Here is a 26,832-nt window from a genome sequence, read left to right on the forward strand (position 1 = left end):
CCAACTTACACGTCTTACCGCCGAAGGGTGAGCGCTCCAACGACTATACATTAAAATATTAAAACAGAAATAAACCTAACCTTAGGCAACCACTTAGACTTACTTTCCAAAGAAAATTTCTGAGATAGTTAAGGACACAAAAACACCTATATTTATAGATAAACAAATTACCCTATAAATCAGCATAAAATACATTTTCAAAGTGCCGTTACTTTATTCAAACATATCAATCAATAATCAATCAATCAATAATTATATACTAAAAGACACACCAGTCATGACACGTGTTATCTTTTGGTGTGTCCTTAAATACAATTTTTTTTTCTTTTATTTCCTGGGAGAAAATCTTTTAATGAGGTAAAAAAAGTTGACTAAAATGTAAATAACCTTAATTGTAACAAAATAATTATTATCTAGATCTTTAATTATAGAAAGAATAAAATACAATAACTTCTTTAGGAAGGAAAAATATCATATACTTAGTAGATTAACAACAAAAGATTTTATTACTTATTTTTGTTAAGTAAATTACCTTGATAGCCAATATTTACGTAAGAACATTAATCAATAACTATATAATTTATTGATTGATAACTATTAATTATTATATTAAATATTAACAAAATATAATTTAAAATATATTGATATCTAATTAGAGTTCATCTGAGGAGAAAAGTTGAATAAGAAATAATATGTTGTCGGAATGATATGTAATAATATTATTTTAGGTTGTACAGTTTTGGATGAAATAATAGAGTGATTTTAATAGTGTGTGCAAAGAAAATTTATTCGCAAGGTTAGTACATAACTTTAAAATTTTACATTTAGTTAACAAGAAAAATAACACTTTAACAATAGCAAACCAAAATACATAACATAACCATATGCTCAAATGCTTAAACTTTAAAGTACATATTTAGCTAATCGGTTTTTTCATGACTATGTTTCATTTTAGTAATTGTTTCGATAGTTTAATTCACACTAATTTTTGACAATATTTTTTACATTGGTTAAAATAGTTGTAAATTGATAATAGCATTAAAAATTAACGTGCTTGGCACGGGACCTAAACTAGTTACTATATACTAAAAGACACACCAGAAATGACACGCGTCATTTTCTGGTGTGTCCAAAAAAAAAAAAAAAAAAAACCTATTTAGAAAACAAATCTTATATATAAATAGAAGATTAAAAAGATTTAATGTATCCTTCCACTATATATATTGATACCATAAGCTAAAGTTAAAAAAATGAAAATCAAATTCTTAACATAATTTGTGACATACATAGTGCTATATATTACTCTTACCGTTATTACAACAATGATTATTTTTTTAAAAAATATTTTTGTATTTAATTATGTTTGAAAAGCTTGCTAGGAAAAATATGAATTTTTTTCTAAGCCAGTTGATTATTGAGAAGAAAAATAAATACCGCGTAAGAGGGAATGAATTAATATTGTGTAAAAAGTAAATCTATTACGAATTAAATACATAGTTGTAAGATATTCATTTGGTTAAAAGAAAAAATGATATAAATTAGTTAGTGAAATATATATAAATATACATATGTGTGTATTTTAAATTATCTATTTTGCTAATAATAGACTCTTTCATAATTAATTCATTTTACAAAGTAGTAACTTACATAGATTTTTTTTTTTTATAATTAAATATAGTGTTAATATTATAGAGTAGTCATTGAAAATTACCGTGCATGGCACGGGACCTAACCTAGTTCAACTTAATTTTCAGTTAAATCTAAATACAATTAAAACATGATAATATTCCTCCATCTATTTTGACTAAAAAATTTATATCCTATTTTTACTAACAATTACAGTTGAAGAATTCAATTCAAAAACTCCTTTATAATAAATAGCAAATTAGTTTTTCCAACATAACTTGCCATTTCAGCAATTACACCTTAAATATTTATGTGACACCAATTATATTACAGCTGGTAATTCAAATGTAAGCTGAAAATAAGGTGTGAATTCAACACTTAAACTAAAACCAACCTAATTCTACTATAAGTTCCCTACAAATACTAAAAAAAACACCCATTTCATATACCACATATTTAAACGTCATGCATGCACTTCATTTTTCCATAGAGCTCCCAATAATATATACAATGCAAAAACACAAATTAAGCACAAAACAAGCATCATAGTTAAAAGCACTAGATTAATTACCCAACTAAATCATCGTACTGTCGAGAGGGCGTGCGTATTGCGCACACTCCAATGACTAGTATTAACAAAAAATATGTTCAAAGTGAGTAATGATGCGTACGCTCCAATGACTAGTATTAAAAAAAAAAATTGTTCAAAGTAAGTAATTGTAAATAGACAAATAGTACATACTTTATATTGTAATGTTGCGTAGTTAAAATGAGAATTTTTAGCTTCTTAATTCTACTCACTATACTACTCCGTGCAAGAGTATTAAAGTCAAATTAACTATTAAGCAACTTTCCTATTTTAGCGTAAGATTAAAATGTTTGAGAAATTCAAATTTCGCGATTTTGCGTGTTTTTGTCCACCAAACATCACAATTGCAAGTTATGGTATAAGTGTACAATTCTCTAATTGAGTAATACATATACAATGGGTTTCATGTGTACATGTTTACTTGTAATGTTAATCAAACGACCACTCAAACTCATTGGCTTGTTCTCTTGAGCAGAGTGAGGAAGCTACCGACTTTAACGGAGTTTGCGAATATCCAAGCAGTTCAACGTGGTTAGGGGTGTCCATTCGGTTTTTGGTTTGGATTTAGCCCAAATCCAATCCAATCCAATCCGAAATAAAATTTGGTTTTCAATTATCAAATCCAATCCGATCCGAATTCCTCACCAAATCCAATCCGATCCAATCTGAATTATAATTCGGTTATTTGGATCCAATCCGGAAATCCGAATTAAAATACGATGCAAATTTTTTGGGCCTAATGCAATTATAAAAATAAAAATGCAATTATAAAAATTCAATTTTTAAAAGCATAGTTATACATGATTGATATAAGTATTGAAAACATAGTTTTGCATGATTAATTTTATTGTAATTATAAATAAAATTTAACATGATTAACATTTACAATCCTTATTTATAAAATAACGGTTTCACATTTCGGTTATTTTGGTTTTTTGGATCCAAACAAGGCCAATCCGATCCGATCCGATCCAAAAATCCGAATTTTCTAATAAATTCAATCCGATCCAATTCAAATTAAAGTTCGAATCTGATCCGAATTAATAATTCGGTTTGGATTGGATTGTATTTCGATTTATATCCGAATAATGGACACCCCTAAGTGTGGTATCTAGCTTTGATAGCTGCAATAGCTCTTCTGGCTGAACAAATTACTATAAGTGTTGGCATGGGATGCTTTTGCTGTCGTGGAGCACGTTGTTCATCAAAATGCACTGCTATTATCTCTATATTTTTCTTCATTTTTTCCTGGTATATATATGTAACAATATCATTAAATAATAATTATTATTTATATTATGAAATTACTAAACATATTTTTTTATGGTAAATGCATGCAGGTTAGCATTTTCTATAGCATTCATAGGACTGATGTACACAGCAGTCGTCAACAACCACAAATTTCTCGTAAAACATCATTCTTTACGCGCTAATGGTGGAAGTTGCTTCATTAGCATGAAGCAAATGAACCTAGGTGCTGCATCTTGGTGCCTCATTACAACTGTTTTTGGTCTAATTTCTTATGCTTTGTGGGCATGTGGTAAAGACCGCGATAATAACAAGAATTATCAAGCTGGATATAGTAATTCTACTAATTAATTATGGACAATGCAAGGTGTTACTATGTATAGTATAACAATAATGTTGATGATGTACGTAATTGTTGTATGGTAAAATTGTGTGCAAATCAGTTTTAGAAATTTAATCTAAATTGTCGTTAGAACTTTGTTGCATTGTGATCTTAAGGATTGTTATTAGTTTATCTATCAGTTTGATTATTTGTTATTGTGTAATAGATGTATAAATGTATTCATTTGATTACAAGAATTGGTCTTCGTTAATGTAATAAAGTCCTACTATGTTTGATTGTGATATGCCAGAAATTCGCAACTTGTCAACTAGTCAACTACAACATTTAGCAATGTTCATACGAAGTATAATATTCATTTTCCCCAAGTTAAAGTTGCAACTGAAAATTGAAAATTGAAAATAGATTTTGTTAATCACGAAATGAGCACCAATTTAAGTACTAGTACAAGTTTTTTAGAATTTATAATGAGCAGTGCCCATACTAACCTATATAAGTCCTGTCAACAAACTTTTTTGATAAATTCATACAAAATATGTACTCCTTGATCTCTCCAACACCTTCCGATTTCTTTTCATGATCTCCCTGCGCTTCCCTAGCCGCCACCACAAGTATTGCCATCCATCCTTACCCAACAATGGCCATATGACTCACTCACATAGCTAGTCCATGACCTCCTTTTTGGCTACATCTTTACCAATCAAAAATCCCTTACCCTCTAAGTAAAAGTATGTTTTGAAAGTAAAGATAGGCATGGATCGAATCAACCTGACGTGAACCCTAACTATTTTGTGTGACTTGAACTCAAATTTTTATTCAGACAAAATCCATTGCGTTTGATTTGAATATTCAAACACTTAACCAAATCATTCAATGGGCTGGGTCTAGGGTAAATTGGGTCTCAAATGAATCTATAAAAGAGAAATTACTTAGTACTATTTTAAGTAGGAAAAAGATATATGCAGATAAGAAGCTAAAAGTAGAAAGAATAGACAAAAATAAACATTTATTACACCGATTTACTCGTGAATTGTCGATAAATTCTCAACTAAATACTAAAAAAAAGAAGTATATTAAATGCTTATATGCAGCCCTTATAGCATCACCCTTTAAGAGTAGACACAGCAAATAACCACTTGGGGTGGTTATTAGGAGAGAGATTGTGAGAAAATAATAAAATAATGAGGAGAGAGAAAATTTTGGTGGAAAATATTAATAACCTGGTTATTTCAATAACCGGTTATCATAGCTTGGTCATGCAATTTTTTTTTTGCTTTTTGGTTGACATGGATGGCTAAGATTTTGACACGTAATACAAATATCAATGGTTGAGATTTGCTCTGAATTTATAACCGTTGTAATTTTTGTAACGGCCATAATTTTTAAAATACAATTCTGAAAAAAAAAAAAAAATACACCAACGGCTCTATTTTATTTTTCTCTATAAAATGAGCCCAATATTGAAGTATTTTGAAACAACTTTTTTTAAGTGAAAATTACTCTTCTTATTGGCAAATTGTGTTAAGATGAACATTCCAAAATCTAACAGAAAAAAAAAATCCACAAAATCTCATAACTCATCACAGCCCCAAAATAATCCAAATCCTCAACCTTACTATTCTAATCTTCCAATTGATCTCAACTCAGATTTAGATACAAATTTTCAAAATTTTCCGAATTACGGTTCACAAAATCTCAATTTCTCAAATCCAAGTACTTTCACTCCGTTTCCTTTTCAACCACCACAAAATCCTAATTATTCAAATTCTCCAAATGTTATCCCATCTTTTGAAAATATTCAAATCTCTCAAATTGATTCAACATTTCCCATGTCTCAACATTTTTCTATGTCACAAGGTGATGGTGCATTTTCGAGTTTCGATTGTTCATACACATCGAATGCATCAGATGACGAAAATGAACCAGAAGTTGAAGAAGGCGAAGGTAATGAAAGAGGTAATGAAGGAGGCAATCAAGATGGAAGGAAAATTTTTTGGTCAAAAGCTGAAGAAGTGGTTCTTGTGAAGGCTTGGCTTGAGGTTAGTCAAAATAAAAAAACTAACACTAACCAAAAGGGGGATGTTTTTTGGAGGAAAATTGAAGAAATGTATAATAATGTTAGACTATACAAACAAAGGTGTTTCGAAGAAGGTACTGATCGGGTAACACGAGAAGATTTGTTGAAAATGAGGGGTACGGAGCAACTTAGAAACCGTTGGAGAAGGATTAATGCTTCATGTTCTAAATTTTGTGGCTCACATGCTCATGCTGAATCAAAAAAGGGAAGTGGTATGAATGATGAAGATGTTATGAAATTAGCATATAGTATATATGCTAACGACAAAACAAAGTCTTCATTATGCTCTAAAACCTTTCAAGACAAGCATGTTTGGGACATCTTAAAACAACATGAAGCATGGAAACCAAGTGAAGATGTTGTTAAAAAATGCAAGGAAAAGACATCCACTCAAGGAAGTGACTCAAAGAGATCTCGTATCAATGAAGCTGGAAACTACTCCTCTTCATCAAACCCAGAAACACCAACCAGTGGTGATATTGGGTATTCAGGCTTTCCTTCTAGCAACGAATCTAGTAAAAATAAAGGAAAGAGCAAGGTGCCAAACATGCCAAGTGGAGCATGGCAACAATGGTTGGACACTGCCCAGAACATGAACCTTCTAAGGCAATCAGAAAATGAAGTTGAACTTACAAGGTTGCAACTAGAAAGGGAGAAAGAAGCAAGGAAGCAAAGAAAAATTAATATGGAGTTATTTAAACACCTCGATTCAAAGCCAAACTTATCTTCGGAAGATCAAGAATTAAGGAGCACTTTGTTGAAGAAGTTGTTCCCCTCAGACTAATGTATTAGTGTATGGTTGATTATTGTCGTAATGTTGGTTGATTTCAAATAATTCCTTTTTTATTGTTCTTTTTTATGTACTTAAGGTCTGATTTGTAGTTTGAATACTTATGGAGTTATTAAGTTAAATTACATGTCTCTTCTTATAATCGTATTATAAGCTTAATAATATTATTCAATACATTAAAGTTTTTATATAATAACATATAATTATTATTGATCTGACTAAACCTATTGATTCACTTTGATATATCACTGCAAAAGATGTACATTGATTTACATTACACTGTAAAGTATTTGATGTACCCAACACTGAAAAGCAAATATTAAATACTAGACATTGATGTACTTAACACTGAAAAGGTAATAGTGAATTTTGTTCACTGATGTACTTAACACTGAAAAGGAAATAGTAGCATGCATCACTTGCTTTGACGTACATAACAATGTTAAGGTGATAGTGACAATGCAAAGGCATGCATCTCCATTACTTTTAAAAATTATTAACTACTTTATGAATCATTGCATGCATGCAAGACTTCAAATTTACCATATAAGACAAAAAAATTACTACATATCATACACACTTGTTCTATAAGATGGATACATCAGAGTGGGATTCCCTTGAACAACCATCCATTTCCCCCTATTATACTTCTACCTTCCATTCTCATATCAAATTTGGTTTTAAAACATGTCATCTGACGATAGCTCCAACTCTTCTAATTCCTCTTCCAATTCAGAAAATAGCCAAACCCAACGATATGAAAGACGAAGGCAAGCCAATCGCCAGTTCGATCGAATGATGGATGAAGTTTTTATGTCCAATCCAGTTGAAGTATATCAAATGTTTAATCAAGTGCCAAGGCCACCAAGGGTTCCCGTTCCAAGGGATCGTGAGGATGGACACAGTCGTTTATGGAATGACTACTTTACCGACCATCCTGTGTTCCCTCCACAATTATTCCGTCGGAGATTTCGCATGAACAAACATATATTTCAACGAATTAAGCAAACTTTAGAAGAACGTCATCCCTTCTTCCAGCAAAGACAAGATGCTACAGGAAGATTTGGTGCCTCTGCATTACAAAAATGCACCGCGGCTATGAGACTAATAGCTTATGGCACCTCCGCTGATTCTGTGGATGACTACATTCGGATTAGTGCATCTCTTGCAAGAGATTCACTTCAGCATTTTGTGGAAGGAATAGTCTCTTACTTTAGTGATGAATACCTTCGAAAGCCCAATGAAGAAGATCTAGTAAGACTACTAAGGATTGGTGAACGTCGTGGATTTCCTGGCATGTTAGGTTCTATTGATTGTATGCATTGGAGGTGGAAAAACTGTCCACTTCGATTAAAAGGTATGTTTTCTGGAAGACCAGGTAAACCCACATTAATCTTGGAAGCTGTGGCATCATATGATCTTTGGATCTGGCATGCCTTTTTTGGGACACCAGGTAGTCGTAATGATATTAATGTTCTTGATAGATCCCCATTGTTTAATGATATTTTTGAAGGTTGTGCACCCTCTATTAACTATGTTGTGAATGGTCGCACATACAATATGGGATATTATCTCACTGATGGTATATATCCTAAATGGGCGGCATTCATTCCTACAATATCACTACCACAAAATGAAAAAGAAGGTCTATTTGCCAAAGTACAAGAAGCTAAACGAAAGGACGTTGAGCGTGCTTTTGGAGTATTACAAGCTCGTTTTGCAATAATACGGAATCCAGCGCTAGCTCGTGACGCATCAATGTTAGGAAAAATAATGATAGCGTGTATTATTATGCACAATATGATTGTTGAGGATGAAAGAGATACATATAAAACGTATTACGATCCAAATGAATATGATCAAGCTACAAATGCGTCTTCAAGTAATGAAAATAATGAAGAGCCTTTTCAGTTCCAAAATAGCAACAACCGAATTGCAAGTTTGGAAACTTACATGTCTAATAGAGCACGTGTTCGTGATGAAGCTATGCATAAAGCATTGAAGAAAGACTTAGTTGAACATATGTGGCTCAAATTCGGTGTTCAAAGTAGGGACAATAATATGCATTAATAGATGTGTAATCGCAATATTATATCATTGTGTTTGTACTTGTTCGCGGTTCGTTATTATCTTTCAAAGACTTTTGTCATTTGATAGAATATATATGTATGATTTTTATTATTGTGGAATGTAGTAGGGTTACAATTATTGTTTGTGTCTTAATTAACGACTAATTACATACTAATTAATATCAAAATTGCATTATTTTTAAATTTTTGAGATTTTATCTAATTAATGTATGCTAATAAATAATTATTAATTTTGAATGATTATTACCAAATGCATTATTTAATAATAATAGAATTTAAGTAATAAATTGTGTGGTGGGGTTGGGTAAAAGTAGGAGAGAGAAAATGTATAACCAAAATATTATGGTTAACTATTGGCATACATTGGTTATTAAATGGTTATAAGAGTGGTTATAAGTGAGGTGGAAGATGGATAAAATAATAAAATAATCAATAACCAAGATGGGGTTGGGCAACCATTGTGTATGCTCTAAGTAATACGTAGTATTAATTAGTTATTTATTTGTTGTAAATATCGATTGTTGATTTCCATTATCATTCGATGCTAATTTTGTGTTACGTGCAAAATTGTCTATTAATTTTAGGAAATTTTGTCGAAAAAAAAAACCCATTTATAACAACTTTTTTGTTGGAAAATACCTTATAAAAAATTTTGGCAACTAGAAACCAGATTGCAAATTTTTTTTGTTGAGGACAACCTGAGATCTCTAATCACTCAATTAACCACTAATTTCTCATTAATTCTTCTAATTACTTATAACTCTCACTTAACTATTTAATAATTAAGTTAGTTTATAAATTTAAAAAAAAAAAAAAAAAACAAAAACAAAAACCACCCTCACCACCACCAGCCGGCCACCCTCTCCTTCTCCCCCTCCCGTGGCAACACCCCCTTCTCGGCCTATCCCCAGCCGCAGCCTTGAACCCCCCACCCTTGCCGACCAACCTCCACCGCTGAACTGACCTCAGCTCCCCCCTTTCCTCTTTACCCTAACCGCGACCACCCTCCAAAACCCTAACCCAAAAACTCCACCCAATAGAGTGGCTATAAGGCTGCGGCTGCGACCAAAGTTGGTGCGGTGAGACTTGGGCGGTGCTAGCACTGATTGGTGAGCCGAATTGTTGACGATTTGAAGCGGTTTTGTGATTTAATTGTGGTTGTTGATATTTGGCGGAGGAAGTAGGTTGTGATGATGTGTGATGTGTTGTTGCGGAGGGCTGGTTGAAGCAAGGGAGCTCGGCAAGCAGCAGCCAAGGTTGCGAACGCGGCGATGGATTGGAGGTTGGTCGCCGAGAGTGGGGTTATAAGCAGTGGCTCGGATAGGGGTGGGAAGGGGAAGGGGTGGCTGGCTGGCTGATGGTGGGATGGTGGTGGTTTTCGTTTGCTTGTTTTTATATAAATTTATATATTAATTTAATCATTAAATAGTTAGATGAGAGTTAAAAGTGTAATTAGGAGATATAAGAGAAATTAGAGGTTATTAAAGTGAATTAGAGGTTCTTAGTTGTCCTCAATAAAAAAATTTACAATTGGATTTCTAGTTGTCAAAAAAAAAATTATACCATTATTTTCAACAGAAAAGTTATTATAAATGATTTTTTCTAACAAAATTTCTTTAATTTTATATTGAAACCTTACTTTATACGCTGTTAGTGGACTTTTCTCCCTTATGCCTCCTCCATCAATTATAGCAAACGTATTTAAAAAAGCCATAAACCCTACTGATAGAAATATAGAATGATTCAAAATTTACACGCGTATGAGCTGCACACGCAAAGCTTATAAAAGCAAATAATTATACTTAATGCATTGGATAAAGTCCAACACTCCACAATATTCTAGGAGTGAGGGTACCATTAACACTAATAGCACTAAAAATAATATCCATTACCCGAACTAATAAGTTCGGGTAGCCGAAATTCGGATACCCGGATTTTTGGTTCAGTTATTGGGTACCCAATATGATATCCAATAATAAAAATTTAGACTTTATAATTAGTTATTATGATATCATTCAACGCTAATCAACAATAATACCAATATTCTAGGAGTGAGCGTACCATCAACAATATTCTAGGAGTGAGCATACCATTAACAATATCGATTCGGGTACCCAATAACCAATAGCACTAAAAATAATATCCATTACCCGAACTAATAAGTTCGGGTAGCCGAAATTCGGGTACCCGAATTTTCGTTTCGGTTATCGGGTACCCAATATGATATCCAATAATAAAAATTTAGACTTTATAATTAGTTATTATGATATCATTCAACGCTAATCAACAATAATACCACGTGATCATGACCAAATTACTAATAATTACTAATCATTTAAATTTTGAAGTGATTATGAAGTAAAGTAAGAGTTTAGATTTTGGATAAATAGATTTAAATAGGAAAAAAAATGCTTATCGGAACGGATAGAGTAACCGTTAATTTTAAAATGATACCCAATAACCGTACCTGATAACAAATTATCGGATCGGGTATCCGAACCGTTATGGTTATCGAAACGGGTACCCTAATTTTTGGTTCGGTTACGGTTCGAATTTTCGGGTTTTCGGATAATTTTGCTCAGCCCTAATAGTCCACCGTTACATTTTCTATTTTAAAGTGTAATTTATAAATTTATATTATAAACTTTTTTCCTAGCCAAGTTTGCATCTCAGCGCGTAGCTATTATGCATTTACAAAGTATATAGGGCAGAAATGCAGGGGCGGAGCCATGTAGGAACAAGGGGGGACGGTTGTCCCCCCATTTTTCCAAAAAAAAATTTAATTTATGTTAGCTTAAATAAATGCTGTAAATAAGAATAAATACCTTACATGTATACCTTATATAACAAAGACAACATTTGGTCTGGTGGTTGATGGGCTTGAGTAAAGCTTGTATTTCTCTTTGATCTTAGGTTCGATTCTTTACCCGATCATTTTTTTTGTTTCTTTTTGCTATTTTTGGACTTTATTTTTATTTCATTTTATAGTTTATACAAAGTGCTCCTATTTAACTTCTTTTTCTTGTTTTTGGATTTTGCCATTTTTTTTTTTACTGGTTTTTAAATTTCATTATATAGTATGTAATTTATATATACAAAGTATTATAAGTCTTCAAACCTCTAATTACTCTCATTTAACTGTTTAATCAAGTATCGCCTTGTTGATAGTGATTACTAATGTGTTATTAAACTATTTGTAATGAACACATGTCTCCGTATTTTTTTATCTCTCTAATTATGTGTGCCTAAATTCTATTTTTTATAGCTTGTTTGGAACTAAGTTTCCAATTTTATTTTTAGTCAAAGAAAGTTTATTTATTTATTATTATTTTTTTTTAAAATGTAACCCAAATCCCTTTACATCTACTATCAATTTGTGTAAATGCTTATCATTTGATAAATCATATTTATCGATTATTAAGGATTACATACCTTAAAATTGGGGTTTACCAGCATAAAAAAAAAAAAATTTGGTTAATAAATTTCTTAATATGCAATTAATTTTTTAACAACTCCTCTTTCACCATATAAGAATAATTGTCATATCTCATAAGCGATTTCAAATATATATTAAACAATTTATGTGATCAATTTCTTTTTTCTTATAATTATTGTCGATTATTAAACATCTAAAAATTGTCCCCCCGGATTACAAATCCTGGCTCCGCCACTGCAGAAATGTAAATTTGATAAGCTTTAGAACTAAAAATGAAAAAACTAACTCTATAGTGGTACATTATAATGTACTATTATGCATGTATAATGTACCATTAAAATATAAGTTGTCTTTTTTTTTGAGGGGAAAGTATAAGTTGTCTTAATAGTACTTTTTATGTACTATTATGCATATAAGTGGTACTTTTTTCCATCCTACAGGAATATAGGTTAAATATTTTTTCCCCAAAATATTTACCATCTATCACCTATTATATATGTAGTGGTATATTTTTCCATCCTATATATTTTCTAACATACAACAGCTGTATGTTAAGGGTTAACATGCTAAATTGCTAACATGCATTGATTAAATACAGAGTATTAATTAAAAAATAATAATGTTGAGTCTTGAATTCTATTTTGTCGTCTAAAAAAGTGTGTCGGCTGGTCTTAGGAGTCTTCCTAAAGTAGATTATTGCTATCTGGCCACTCATTATATAAATATCCTTCTAGTTTATTTAATTTCTCAATCCAATTCAATTGCAAACTATCTTATCAGTTATCACAAACATTTCACAAAATCAAATTCTAAAGACAGAAATTAAAATCGAAAATAGTTCAAAAATGTCACAAGAATACACTTATTGGGTACCTTTAAAAGCCCTTCTTCATGGTATTCTCGCTATTGTTTTTAGTTTTATGGCTTACACCAAACGAGTCAAGGTAATTTTTAAATTCGTGTTTTTGTCAACTAAACAAAATGTTTTCTAGTTTTTAGTTTGAATGATAGTTTTACTTGATGTTTGTATATACTATATAGTATATGTCAATCAAACGAGCACTTAAATTAATTGACTTGGGTTATGAGCAGAGTTATGAAGTGAGCAGCTTTAATGGGTATTGCGCGTATCCAAGCAGCTCAGCATGGTATTATGGTATACTTGCGGCACTAACTCTTCTGTTTGGGCAACTTACAATTACTTACGGCATCAGATGCTTTTGTTGTCGACGTCGTGGGGTTCATTTTAACAGAAAATTTGTTGCTATTTTGGCAATGATATTCTTCATTCTTTCCTGGTATGTTACATTTCATTTATGATTTAATTTCATATATTTTACACATTTTCTCTTTGGTTTGGAACTAATAATCACATCGGCTCATTGTATAGGTAGTTTAAACATTGTATCAACTAAATTTAGATGGAATTAGATAGAGATTTTATATGCATATATTAAGATGATTAATGGTTATTTAATTAGTATTGTATATTTTCAAAATATAAACTTTTTATTGATGTTATGAATGCAGGTGCGCATTTGTCATATCATTCATCGGATTGATATACACCGCGGTTGTCAACAGCCACAAATTCCTAGTAAAACATCACTCTCAAAACAACGGAGGCAATTGCTTCATTGGCCTAGAGAATTTGTTCTTAGGGGCTGCAATTTGGTGCATAATTACCACAGTTTTAGGCCTAATCACTTACGCCTTTTGGGCGTGTAGTATTCATAACAAAAACACTAATTGTGAGCAAGCTAATTATGGGCAAAGTGGTGTTGCAATGGGACAAATTCATACACAATTACCAAAAGAACAATGTTGATCATGTCAATGTTAAATTAAATTAATTGGTTGTTAGTTGTGTAAACCAAAATTGATGGAATTGCAAGAAGAAAAAAAAAGTGTGCAATTCCTCTAATTAGAAGTTCAATTTTTTTTTTCACTCTTCAGAAATTTTATGTAATTTTTAAAATTCTTTTATTTTATTTTTGTTTAATTACATGCCCGTGTGTATTGATATTTATTTGAATTCAAGAAGTTTATTCAAACGAATGAAGTACTATGTATGTCAGTAGTGTTAATTTGTATACATCAGTTATTGTAGTTGTATAGTAGGTTGCACCAACACGTACACGGACACGAGTACAATACGGATACGGAAAAACGACAATCTTAAAATAGGGGACACGGGTACAGCAAATAACAAGATAAATAATAAATCAAAAAAAGAAAAATTTTGGCAACCTATTCAACAAAACACTAAATAATTAACCTTAAAACAAGTCATTTACCGCACCTAAATAATATTATCCTAATTCACATACAATAATGTGCTATAAATGTGTTTTGAAGGCGCTCGTATTATAACTCTTACCTTTTTCTCTCATACTTTGCCTTAACTTTCTAATTAAAAAAGTTAAAAAGATGAGGTGATATATCAAAATGCAAATCGGATCGTATCATAGTAGGATACGATTCGTCTCAAAGTGTCTAAATATATCAAAAAAACCGGATGCAATTTTTATGTGTGTCCATCGTGTGTCGAATGAGTGTCGGTGTCCGACACGGTGTCGAACACGGACACAGCTGTTGGACGTAGTGTCCATGCATCCTACAGTGTTGTACGTCAACGGGTATAAATCATATAATGGGTGTACCCGTGTAACGTACGTAGCCAAATGATTAAATTACCTAATAGCAAATAACTAGGTGTGGTGTTCTCACCCCTGCTCTTATAACTCTCTTAAAATAATAAGAGGTGACCCACACTATGATTACACGTATTATAAGAGTATAAATAAAGTTTAAGCTTATTGTTTATTGTTAAACCATGTTATAATTCCAAAACCAGCAATCCACTAGTCCACTAGCCACTCTATGATTACACCCATTATAAGAGTATAAATAAAGTTTAAGATTATTGTTTATTGTTAAACCATGTTATAAACTTATAATTCCAAAACCAGCAATCCACTAGTCCACTAGCCCAACAATTCACAATACATAGCATATTTCGATATTGCCCCTAGATCTCCAACCCATCACAACCGTTGACCACCACCATCATGCAATTATCGCCACCATCACTACCACACTCACCAAAGCAATTCTACATACAATCAATTGACAATTGGTAACGCTATGGACCTTAAATTAAAGGGAGCAATTATGAAATATAAATTACACGTACAAATACAATAGCACATTCGTCAAAGAATTTTTTTAAAAATAATAATTTAAAAAAAATGTAGTAATTTTAAGGAAAATTTGCGAGCAAAGTCTTTTAAGTGGTCGACTTTGTGAGGAAGGTCCTTTTATGAAAAAGGTGGCATAAAAAGTTCTTTTAAGTGGTCGACCTTGTGAGGAAAGTCCTTCTATGAAAAAGGTGGCATAAAAGGTCCTTTTATGACGATTGGGTTGTGAGGAGGGTCCTTTGACCAAACTCCAACGTTGACCTCCGTTTTCTGGCCAAAAAAAGTCACGTGCTGTGCATGTGACCACTTAAATCAGATTTTTTTTTTTTTTTCTCTTCTTTCCTCTTCATCTTCTTCCCCCTTTCAATTCCACACCTCCATAAATGGCATTTCCGGCCAGACCTCCGCTCGCCACACCTCCATCTCCGGCAACAAGGAACCCCATCATATCCCACCAGCCACCACCCTGGTCGAAACCCACTCGTTTCCTCAATCAAACTCCTCTTACTCCCAAATTGATTACACTCCATTTTTCATCTATTTTGAGTTCTTTCTCTCTCTTCTCGCCGCCCAAATTGATTCCATTATTGTTAATCTCCATAAAGGTCTCAATTACAAGGTTGATTCCGTCGTTAATTTCTAAAGACCTACAGTGGTTGTTTCCGATTTGGTTCTTCACTATGCAATTTATCGAATTACTAGAAATTGGATTCGACGAAGCGAAGATTGATCTGGGATTTGGTTATTTGGTCTCCTGCATTGTTGATTGTTGATCATATGCATTTTGAGTATAATGGGTTTTTGTTGGGTTTGCTTTTGATTTCGATTTCAACGTTAATGGATGGGAGAGATTTGATTGGGGGTTTCTTTTTTGCGGTTTTATTGTGTTCTAAGCATTTGTTTGCTATTGATGCTCTTGGTTATTTTGTCTAATTTTGGGTTTCGACCAGGGTGGTGGCTAGGTGGGATGGGGTTCAATTCCTTGTTGCCGGAGGTGGAGGTGTGGTGGGCGGAGGTCTGGCCAGAAATGCCATTCATGGAGATGTGGAATTGAAAGGAAGGAAGAAGATGGAGAGGAAAGAAAAGAATAAAGAAAGAAAGAACAAAAAAAACTGATTTAAGTGGTCACGATAGCACGTGATTTTTTTTGGCCGGAAAACGGAGGGCAATTTGGTTAAAGGACCCTCCTCACAACCCAATCGCAATAAAAGGACCTTTTATGCCACCTTTTTTATAAAAGGACCTTTCTCACAAGGTCGACCACCTAAAAGGACCTTCCTCGCAAATTTTCCTCATATTAATTCGACCATATTTTTATACTTTTTTCATTACTTAACCATATTTTTACATGTGTAATGACAATATCAATCACAAACCAAATGTAAACTACGATTTAGTTTAGAGAATGATGTTATTTTACGCCAAACATCTTACAAAGTATAATATACGTGACTATTATATTCGAACAAAGATAGAATAATATATGTAGATTACAATAGGTACATTATGCGAGCAACATGCATGTGCTTATGATGATTAACATTATGCATGCATGATACTTAAACAACTTAACATAAACTGCTATAAAGTATAAATTATTCACACGTGTCAGAAGGATCAATCTAATAAAAAAATTAAGCTGATGATTAAAATACAAATTTTAATTAATCGATTTTATTTATGACGCGTCACACACTCAATTGAATATAACGGACCCGTCCATTAACAATAAGTGAATAACCAACAACCCTATGGAGGTTATGTGACATATCATAAGTGCAACCGTTATATTCTAACCAAGCTGATGTATACTGTGTTGGCTCTTCCAGCTGTTCTCTAAAATTGGTGGAAGCTACTTTGAGTATTATAAGTATCACATTCCCATATATAATTATATACCATCCAACCAATTTATTTTAGATATTGTAGAAAGAAAAAAAAAACTCAAAAAAGGTCCTAAAAACGAAAATGGCCCAGAGATTTCGGGTTTTGGTGCCTATTTTTGCATTTGTTCTTGGTATACTAGCAGTTGTTTTCAGCTTTCTTGCTTATGCCAAAAGAATTAAGGTAAGTATATACATGTGTAATTCTTGTTACTGTGATTTTATTTTTACGTAATCAATTTTTCTAAATTTTAATATTGATGCATCATTTATACATTATTGCATACTTTATTTAGTAATTTTAAGGTCTTTCTTACAGATATTCCACGTAATTAAGTATGCAATTTGTGGTGAAATTCAAAATTACCTATGAGTACATTTTTTTTCATTAATAATCGGATCACAAGTTTTTGCTCAAAATTACTTGTAAAGAAGATCAAATTGTTAAGTATGATAATCATGTTTCACAAACTATTGGGTGCGGCTAGGGATGTTAGTGGGGGCGGGTCAAATAGGAGACCCGCCTCATCCCCGCCCCAGGGGCGGGGATGAGTTTTGGTTTGGCGGGTGGTGAGGCGGGGATGGGATACAAACCATACATATTACGCGCACATATATCTATTAATATCAAACAATGTGATTAAGCTATCTACTCATCTATATTTTAAACTTACATATTACGCACATATCTATCTATCTATATCAAATGATTCAAATCCATCCCTTGAATATAAAAATGTGTTCGATAGCTAATCTTATTATCTACTAAAACTTTGTTCTTTAGAGCTGAATTAATCTGAAATGAATTAAATTGACAAAGTTACCGAGGGAGTAATAAGAATTGGTCGTGTACGGGTCAAGGAAGATATGAAGGGATGTTCAACTGTCCAACCGGCCAACCAACCAAACCAATTAAGGTTGAGGCCCAATTGATGACCAACCCCTATAAATTAAATTCTCACGACAACTTCATAATTTTGAGCCCTAGATGCTTGGCCCATGATTTGACTATATGAGGCTTTAGGACGTGGCTTTGTATTTGTGATTGTGACTTTGTGAGTGATTTTTTAACGTTTGGTAGGCAACAATTTAACAATCAATAATTATTGATCAATCAATTAATAATAATTTAATACTAAAACAGATATATGTGTCACATCTTAGTTTTATTTTTTTCCTCCAAAACTTCCCTTCCTTTTTAGCCAAAATAATTTTTTAGAAAATTTATACAATTCAACTATAATAATTTTATTCCAAATCTTTTATAAATATTATTATTTAATTGGTATTTTTAATTCTTCCATACACAACCTAAAATATTTCCAATTCTTGTATAATTATCTTTTATAGAATCAAATATTAACCAAAAAAAATCTTTTATATTCTATGTTAGAAATTAATTATTACATTAATAGTAGAATTTGAAATCTTGAACCACATTTGTACTTATTATTATTATTATTATTTTGAAGAAACATTTGTACTTATTATTTAAATTAATGGAATACTCACAATACTTTGTTTAAATTTACAGCTAAAATAAGGTTTTTAAAGTGTACATGATCCACGTATACATGAAGTTCAATCGTGTGATTTTTTCATAATTGTCTGTGACACTCAATATTGTGATTAATTCATGATTATCAATATGAAACGGGTTGAGTAAAATTAAAATGATTGCGATTTGTATGCCTTTGTTAACTAGTCTTGTTTGGGTGGGCTGCAGGCAGAAGAAGTTGGTCCAAAAGTAAATGGGGCATGCGTATATCCACACACAGGAGCATGTGCACTTGGTATAACTGCTGCTGCACTTCTTTTGGCTGAACAAACTCTAATTAGTGCTGCTTTCAACTGCTTTTGCTGTTGTGGTGTACGCATTTCTTCTACTTGTTCTGCTATCACTTCTATTATCCTCTTTGTCATTTCCTGGTATGTTTCAGGACCTCTGCTTTTCTACCCCTTTGAATTTGAACTTCGATAATAACTACGAGTATGTGCTTATATTCACTCTGTCCAGCATTGATAGTCACGTCGTTTACCAACTCAACCAAAAGTTTAAGAAGATGGTAGAGGCCGAGAAATATGTTTTATACTCTATCACACCTTCTCACACGAGAGCCCGTCGGATTTGAAGTATGGATGCAGCATGGGCCCTCTTCATACCCATACTTAAGGTGGGGGTGGATGAGATTCGATCCCGTGACCTCTATATCACGTTAGCTCTGATACCATGTTAGTGGACCATCTCAACCAAAAGTTTAAGCTAATGGTTGAGGCCCAGAAATATGTTTTATACTCTATCAATAAAAAATTATGGAACTTTGAAATATGGTCCGGAAGCCAATTGATACGACGATTGTGCCACTAGACAATAGTAATTAAACTTAGCTTGTGTTGTACAACTTGACGTTTAAAAGGATTATTGGAGATTTTTGACAAATGCGGCCTACTAATTTAATATAATCCTTGGCTTTGTTGTTTTGATGCAGGATAACATTTGTGATAGCATTCATGGGATTACTATACACAGCGATCCACAACAACATAAGTTATCTAGCAAAAATTCAATCTGAAGACAATAATCACATTTGCAAAGTTGGTAAAGAAGATGTGTTCCTTGGTGCTACAATTTGGTGCATAATTACCATTGTCTTAGGACTAATCTCTTACGCTTTCTGGGCGTATGGCGCTGCTAATAACACGAACAATAATTACGCTAGCTCTTCTAATTATAAGCAGGGTGTTGCAATGGGACGACCTCATACACAGCTATCAAAGGAACAATATTGATATTGTGATATTGCTTGGTTACATGTATACTATAGATAAAAAGTATGTATGTATTGTTATTGATTGGAGATTAAACATTGCAAGAAAAAAATTGGCTAAATCATTTCGGAATTAAAGTTTGATGTGATCTTTGAAGATTGTTTTTTTATCTTTATATTTCTGTACTTGCATTGTGCTCTTGTGTAAGTGAGAGGTTTCAATTGATTCTATGTTACAAGTCTTAGAAGATTTGCGGCTTTGTAACACGTACATAGCTATATAGGTCTTATTATTTTGGTAATTGGTATTTTGTTTACTCCCACCGTTCATAAATACTTATAAATTTACAATAGTTTAATCTAAAGAGTCAAAGAGAGCAAAGATGATCACTCATTTCGTTATAGTTTTGTTTGGTTAATACTTAATCATGATATATGTGGGCATGGAGTTAATGATGGACCTATTAGCAACCCCTCTTCTCGTTCATGTCCAAGGAACTACCAACTCGCCTTTTCAAATTGTTGTATTGCTCGTAGTAAGCAAAATGATGTTATGAAAATGATTGTTTTAATTTACAAGTACAATTGAATAATTTCTCCATGTTCCATAATAACTGGGTATGTCGATTTCTATATACACTAAACCCAACAAAGGAGAAAAAAAATCAGAAAATATAATACAAGAAAAGGATTTCCCCCTTTCTTGCTTCAACGACCATACATGCATATAACCCCCCCCCCCCCCCCCCCACATATTACATTTTATAGGGTGCACCAAAATGTGGATCTCTACAAAGAATGTCAATCCCAATCAATTTTAATTTGGACCCACAATGACGTTATGGGAGGAGGGTCCAAGTTTTATCCTAATTGAAGCTATCTACTTTTAAAAACCCTAAAAAAGAGAGAAAGACTTGAGTAACAATCCAAGATAGTGAGCAAAGTATATGAGTTACAAATCTTGCAATGGGTTATCAAATCCTAACCCACTTATTAGTCGCAATTGTTGATGCATGAGTTGTTTATTTTAGTGTCACACACAACATTACAATTGTTAATTTTGTTGTTCATACTTCATAGTAAACCCATTGTGAAATTATCCATAAAAAGAGGTTTTATTATGGAAACTCATCTTATGGTTATCAAGAACAATCATCGTTGATGGAAAATCGTCACATGTAATTATTCCCCATTCACAAGCAACCCTTCCTTCCTTCCTACAACCACTTTGCCCCACTACCAATTGGCTGCTGTGATTAGGACTGCATTTGATAGAGAGGACCGCGTGTTCGATCCCTCGCAGCAACAATTGGGTGAGAAGTGAAACCTAACCACCCAGGACTGATCCCAAAATTCAGATTAGCCTAAAGGGTGAACCGAGTGGAACAAAAAAACAAAACAATCACTTTGCCCCATTTTCAAATCCCAATTCATAATAAACACCAAACCCTAATTTAAAAACGAGAACCCTGGACCCCAAAAGACCCTTGAGAGCTCCCAAAGTGTCAATTACTAATTTATCACCCTAGTATTTTTCATAAAGTTATCTTATTATTTGCATTTCCCTCCCTTTTTACCCTATTTTACCAATACATTAATGGGTTGAATTCCAAAATAAAAAAAATGTTATCATAACATTTTCACAAATTTTCAAGCCGTATAATTGGATTCAAATTATTCAAAAAAAAAAAAAAAAAAAAAGGAAAATCTCCTACTTCTCAAACATCAATTCAGATTTCAGACTGTATTTGGATTGAGTTCAACCCCTATAGTCAATTCCTATCGTATAAGGTACAGTACTTCATTCCCTCTATTTCTATGCATATATTTAATTTTTAACTTTAACAATAAGAAAAATAAAATTAAATGATGACATTTACAAGTGTAGTACTATTGTCTATACTCCCAAGGGGAGATCTTGAATAATTAGAAGAATTTCAATTACTATTTAAACTCATTATTTTGGAATTATGGGATTAAATTATTCCTTTAATTATTAGGATTTGTGTTACTTTTGCCTAACAAGTTCCTGCTTTACAGGTCTCATTACCAAAGTTGAAGCCTTTTTCCCATTTTCATTTTTTATTTTTACCTTTGTGTGTGGGACCCATGAATCCTTGGGTTTCTTAGGTGGATTCATCATATTATTGATAATTATAAATTGAAAATGATGGTTTTCATTGCTTGATCTTATTTCCTACATAATATGCTCTTAATTGACTGTTGTTGCTTTCTTGGACCATATACATGTACAAATACCATACAATAGCATTAGATAATTTATTTTAATTAGTGTTTATATACTAATCTTGTTGCTAATGGCTTTACTTATTTGACTAATTTGTGTTTTTTAATGGGATTTTAATGCTACGTTGCAACATTTTAGGTAAGAGTGTTTATATATGTACTTTTTTTTTAATGTGATTATGGAGTTTAAAGGGTTTTGGTGAATTTTTACTGAACTTTGTGGTCCATCTATTTGACTAGTTTTTAGCATATATGTGTGACTTCAATTGGATTACAAGTAGTACATTGAAGTTGGATGTTTGGGGTTTTGGATGTTGGTGAATGGTGGGTGAATGTTATAATCAACTTTTTTACTTAGTATTGGAAATTCTTACACATAACACCCCCCAACTTTAAAGGTGTTTATTACTTTAAAGTTGTGGATGTAATTGTAGTTTAAACTGTCTAGGTAAAAAGAGGGCATTTTGGGAAGATGGCAACTTCTTGTGATTATGCCTTAATTGGTTTGGAGTTATATTCATATAAGATTAGGTTAATTACTTTGTGTAAAATCAAGCCAAGACATAATATAAGTGTAGCCATATCCGCCCCAGTTGTAGTTTTAAACAAGATAGTCAGATATGCATAATTTAGAAATATATCATCTTATTTACCGTTAATCCTAGTTAAGGTGATCTCATTTGAAGGTAACATTGAACTAAAACAAATGGAGATTATCCTACTTCAATTAAGCTAAAAAATACTTGTACTTTGAAGAAGTCCAAATGTAGGTTGTTACAAATCTTGTAATAAGTAGAGATAAGATATTAATAAACAAAAAGATCCCTTGATTTTGTGGCCATGTATTGTCTATTTAATTAAAGACTCATGACACTCTGGAAAATGTACCAAAATTTGCTAGTGTGTACCCTTTTTTTATTTTTCTCTTTTTTCTCTCTCCTTTCACACTCAATTTTCTCCTATAACAAATAATGGTGACAAAAACCCAGGAATCTAGTGCCTTTTAACTCCTGAAAAGCCCAGGTTTTTAGAGCTGTAAGAGAATGAAATTTAATGTGGGGATCAAAGAATTAAAAGGTACTCAAAATGAAAGGAAAAATAAAGCAGCAAATTGGGTTTAAAAAGTCTTAAACTTTCACTGAATTCCAGGACAAAACTATCATGTTCTTTTCCACTCATAATCTGTCATTTCTGTTAAAGTTTTCTGTAACTAATTTCTGGTAATTTAATGTCAGATTATACTGTTTGAGTACTGAGATACCCTGCATCACAGTTGAAGCAATTAGTCCTTGGTTCCTTGTAAGTTTTCTTTTTACATTTCTAATGCATTTTTTTCCAATTTTTATGTTGTTAATCTGCTGTCAAATTTATGATCTTAAGAAAAGTATTGTTGTTGTTTTGTTGAATTTCGACGGCAATGAAGCAAATTCTTGGTAATGGAAGAGAAGGGTGTGTCAAAATCATGTGATTTTGTATCTGAAGTTAGAGATGATAGTTTATGTGCAATGTACTTTGGTATATCTTGTGCCTTTTATGCTCTTAAGAAGTTGTCAAGTGAAAAACTGGATGATGAATTGAGGGAAAAGATGCTGCAAGGGAGTGTTAATCTGTTGGGATTGCTGGTGTGGAGGAGAGTGCAGGAGGGAGAGGAATCGAAGAGGATTGAAAAACATGAGCTTCGTCGTAAGCTTGAGGCTGCTGAGAGGGAGATCATGGAGTTGAAGAAAGCAAGAAGTGAGGATGCTAAAGCTAATGATAAGGTTGCTAGTATTTATGCTGCACAAGAGCAAGGCTGGTTTGCTGAAAGGAGGAGGCTTAGGCATCAGGTTGAGAGTCTTTTGAATGATTTACGAATTCTTGATAAACGAAAGAATGAAGCTATTGCTGATTCGGATAGGAAGCTTGGGGAAATGGAAGTTTTGGTTAAGTCTAAGGAGAAGGTGTTGGAGGAAGACGAGAAGAAGAGGAACGAGTTGGAAGAGAAATTGAAGTCTACTGAGGCTGTTCTAAAGGAATTGAGAGAGGCTAATAAGAATAAAGCTCAAGATCATTCGACTGAGCTTTTGAAGCATAAGACAGCTTTCATTGAGCTTGTGTCTAACCAAAGGCAGCTAGAAGCTGAGTTGAGTAGGACGCTTAGGCAAGTGGAAGCTGCTAAGCAACAACTTGAATCTCTGTTCGATGAAAAGGAAGAGGCGGTGTTGATGGTAGAAGAGTTAGCAGTGGAGCTTCAGAAAACGCGCAAAGAATCAGAGCAAAAAGATAAGATTTTATCAGCACTGATGAGGAGAATAAAGGTGGACTCACCTGAGATTCTGAAAGAGGTCAAGTTATTCAAACCCAAAAGGAAAATTGGTGAAAGAAAAACAGAAAGGTTGGGAAGTTTTCCTAGTTCAAGAAGTGAAAGACACACATTGAGAAATTTGCTGTCAAGGCAAGTCAGTTCGAAATTGTTAGAGGCTTTTCCGGCTGATGAGAACAGAGAAGGGAGCACCAAATCAGAGCTACGCAAGGCGGTTTTTGATGAATTGGATGCTGAAGTCAGAAAAGAAATTGAAGATAGTTATTCTGCACAGACTGAAAAACGATTTCCTGAAGAACATACTGAGTTTCGTAAGTTTTACATTCTTATCTTCTCAGGATGACATTTCAACATCTTTCTTTTCATCTGTAATTTGCTTAACTGAACTTATTTTCCTCAACTTTTTGAGATGTAAAGAACAAAATTCGTAAATTTTTATGTTTGTTATTGATCTGGAGTTATGTTGTTGCTGTTGGACTGTCAGATGAAGAAACGCGGTTGGATGAATGGGTTCATGCTGAGGCAGAAAAGTATCATAACGCAGTTGAGCAGAGGCATCAGCTAGAGTTAGATGCTTTGGAAGAGCAAATACGGATGAAGGAAGATAAACTAGAAGCCTTCCGATGGAAGCTACTGAGTGCAGAAGTAGAGACAAAGAGTTTGCAGTCGAAAACAGAAGACCACAATCAAGAATTGTCCCAACTCCGGGATGATAACTTGAGATTGGAGTCCTTGTTGGCAGACCGAGAAGTAGAACTTAAAACTTTCAAGGATCAGGTTTCAATGCTATTGAGCAAATTGAGTGTTCAAAAGGCAAGAAAACATTCATCTAGGAGGAATCTTCCGATAGATGATGATAATGGCTGGTCTAAGTTTAAATTCACAAAGAAAAAACTAGATGAGAAGGACCAAGAACCAAAGAAGTGTATGGTGGAAGAAGAGACTAAGAAACCAGTGGAACGAGACTCTTCATCGAAACATACCTCTTCAACCTCTTTCTCCTCCACTGAAGACATTGAAGAGAAACACATTCTAGAAGCAAAAGTGTGCTTGAACAAGGTTAATGCATCTCCCTGGAAAGTAGATCTTCATGCCTTGGGAGTTACTTATAAGATCAAGCGGCTAAACCAGCAGCTGCTTATGCTTGAAAGATTAACAGGAAATCAAGAAAGCAATGAATTTAAGAGTTTTAAAACGCTGCTTTCTTTGCTTAAAAAGCAAGTGAGCAGGTATCAATCTCTTCAAGAGAAGACCGATGACCTTAGCAAGCGGATGGTAAGCATCATACATATCTTGCTCATAATGCAGATTATCAGCACATACATTAAGTACTCATACTATATTTGCTAAACCATGTTCTTAATGTTATTTTCAGGAAGATAAGGATTTAAACTTAAAACAAAGGGTATCAAGTTCCAAAAGAACAAAGGAGGAGACAAAGAAGCTTGAGCACTTCCTCGAGGAGACATTTCAGTTACAGAGATTTATAGTTGCGACAGGGCAAAAACTGATGGAAGTGCAGTCCAAAATTGCTGCTGGATTTGTTGCTGGGATCACTAGTAAGCTTGACGGGCCTGATAATTTTGATATGAAGCGATTTGGTGATACAATGCAGTGTCTCTTTAAGGATGTTCAAAGGGGTCTTGAGGTCAGGATGTCTCGACTTATTGGTGATCTTGAAGGCACATTAGCTTATGAGGGAATTAATTTTCTGAAGTAATGACTTCAGAATCTGAAAAAAAAAAAATAAAAAAAAATCAGGGTTTTTAGCTTTATGTGAAAAACATTGAACGTATATTCTTACAATCAATTGATGCAACAAGAAAAGAAGCCTTATGTTCTTATGTGACTGTAGTTTGTACATAAACAGCTATCCAAAATAATACAGTATACTTAATAAAAATATACTTCTGTGTTTGTTTTATACTGCTGCAGATCAGATATTTGGAGAATCTAGTTATTTAGCCGTATTTTGGTAGTTTTCAAAACATTCTTTGCAGAACTTGTTTTGGATTTGTCAGCTGTATCAGTCATAATATAGTTTAGTGCAGATGATAACCCAGGTGTCTACATCTCATTATGATATCTATTCGTGGTCGAGAATAGAACACCAATATGCAAGTATTATCATGTTTTTGTGGATTAAAGTTATCAAAATGTGTATGAAGTAAATTCTCTGTAAGGACCATTCGGTTTTCCTGATATCCTAATGTCACTCGTATCATTCTTTAATAAG

General features: G+C 33.0%; 5 protein-coding genes across 7 annotated transcripts; all 5 read left to right on the forward strand.

The window, feature by feature from the left end:
- The first annotated feature begins 5,632 nt into the window (after window positions 1-5,632).
- Window positions 5,633-6,664, forward strand: LOC110726362 (glutathione S-transferase T2-like). Its single transcript, XM_021905838.1, has one exon. It carries the CDS (start codon window positions 5,633-5,635, stop codon window positions 6,662-6,664), a length of 1,032 nt encoding a protein of 343 aa, XP_021761530.1.
- A 693-nt stretch (window positions 6,665-7,357) lies between these two features.
- LOC110726372 lies at window positions 7,358-8,740 on the forward strand. Its single transcript, XM_021905850.1, has one exon. It carries the CDS (start codon window positions 7,358-7,360, stop codon window positions 8,738-8,740), a length of 1,383 nt encoding a protein of 460 aa, XP_021761542.1.
- A 4,183-nt stretch (window positions 8,741-12,923) lies between these two features.
- On the forward strand, window positions 12,924-14,247 carry LOC110728497. Its single transcript, XM_021908137.1, has 3 exons — window positions 12,924-13,140; window positions 13,289-13,494; window positions 13,727-14,247. Exons 1-3 carry the CDS (start codon window positions 13,042-13,044, stop codon window positions 14,022-14,024), a joined length of 603 nt encoding a protein of 200 aa, XP_021763829.1. The 5' UTR covers window positions 12,924-13,041; the 3' UTR covers window positions 14,025-14,247.
- A 2,952-nt stretch (window positions 14,248-17,199) lies between these two features.
- LOC110728504 lies at window positions 17,200-20,204 on the forward strand. Its single transcript, XM_021908142.1, has 3 exons — window positions 17,200-17,463; window positions 19,006-19,208; window positions 19,769-20,204. Exons 1-3 carry the CDS (start codon window positions 17,365-17,367, stop codon window positions 20,067-20,069), a joined length of 603 nt encoding a protein of 200 aa, XP_021763834.1. The 5' UTR covers window positions 17,200-17,364; the 3' UTR covers window positions 20,070-20,204.
- Window positions 20,205-23,164: 2,960 nt separating this feature from the next.
- On the forward strand, window positions 23,165-26,634 carry LOC110728514 (intracellular protein transport protein USO1-like). Of its 3 annotated transcripts, XM_021908152.1 has the most exons (5): window positions 23,165-23,371; window positions 23,530-23,593; window positions 23,718-24,907; window positions 25,081-25,871; window positions 25,972-26,633. In XM_021908152.1, exons 3-5 carry the CDS (start codon window positions 23,731-23,733, stop codon window positions 26,314-26,316), a joined length of 2,313 nt encoding a protein of 770 aa, XP_021763844.1. In that variant the 5' UTR covers window positions 23,165-23,371; window positions 23,530-23,593; window positions 23,718-23,730; the 3' UTR covers window positions 26,317-26,633. The 3 variants fall into 3 exon arrangements, with proteins under 3 accessions (XP_021763844.1, XP_021763859.1, XP_021763853.1); XM_021908167.1 differs by having other exon boundaries at window positions 23,165-23,593; window positions 23,680-24,907; window positions 25,972-26,634; XM_021908161.1 differs by having other exon boundaries at window positions 23,165-23,593.
- Window positions 26,635-26,832: the final 198 nt, after the last annotated feature.

The sequence above is a fragment of the Chenopodium quinoa genome, unplaced genomic scaffold, assembly GCF_001683475.1.
Source record: "Chenopodium quinoa cultivar QQ74 unplaced genomic scaffold, ASM168347v1, whole genome shotgun sequence".
Taxonomy (NCBI): domain Eukaryota; kingdom Viridiplantae; phylum Streptophyta; class Magnoliopsida; order Caryophyllales; family Amaranthaceae; genus Chenopodium; species Chenopodium quinoa.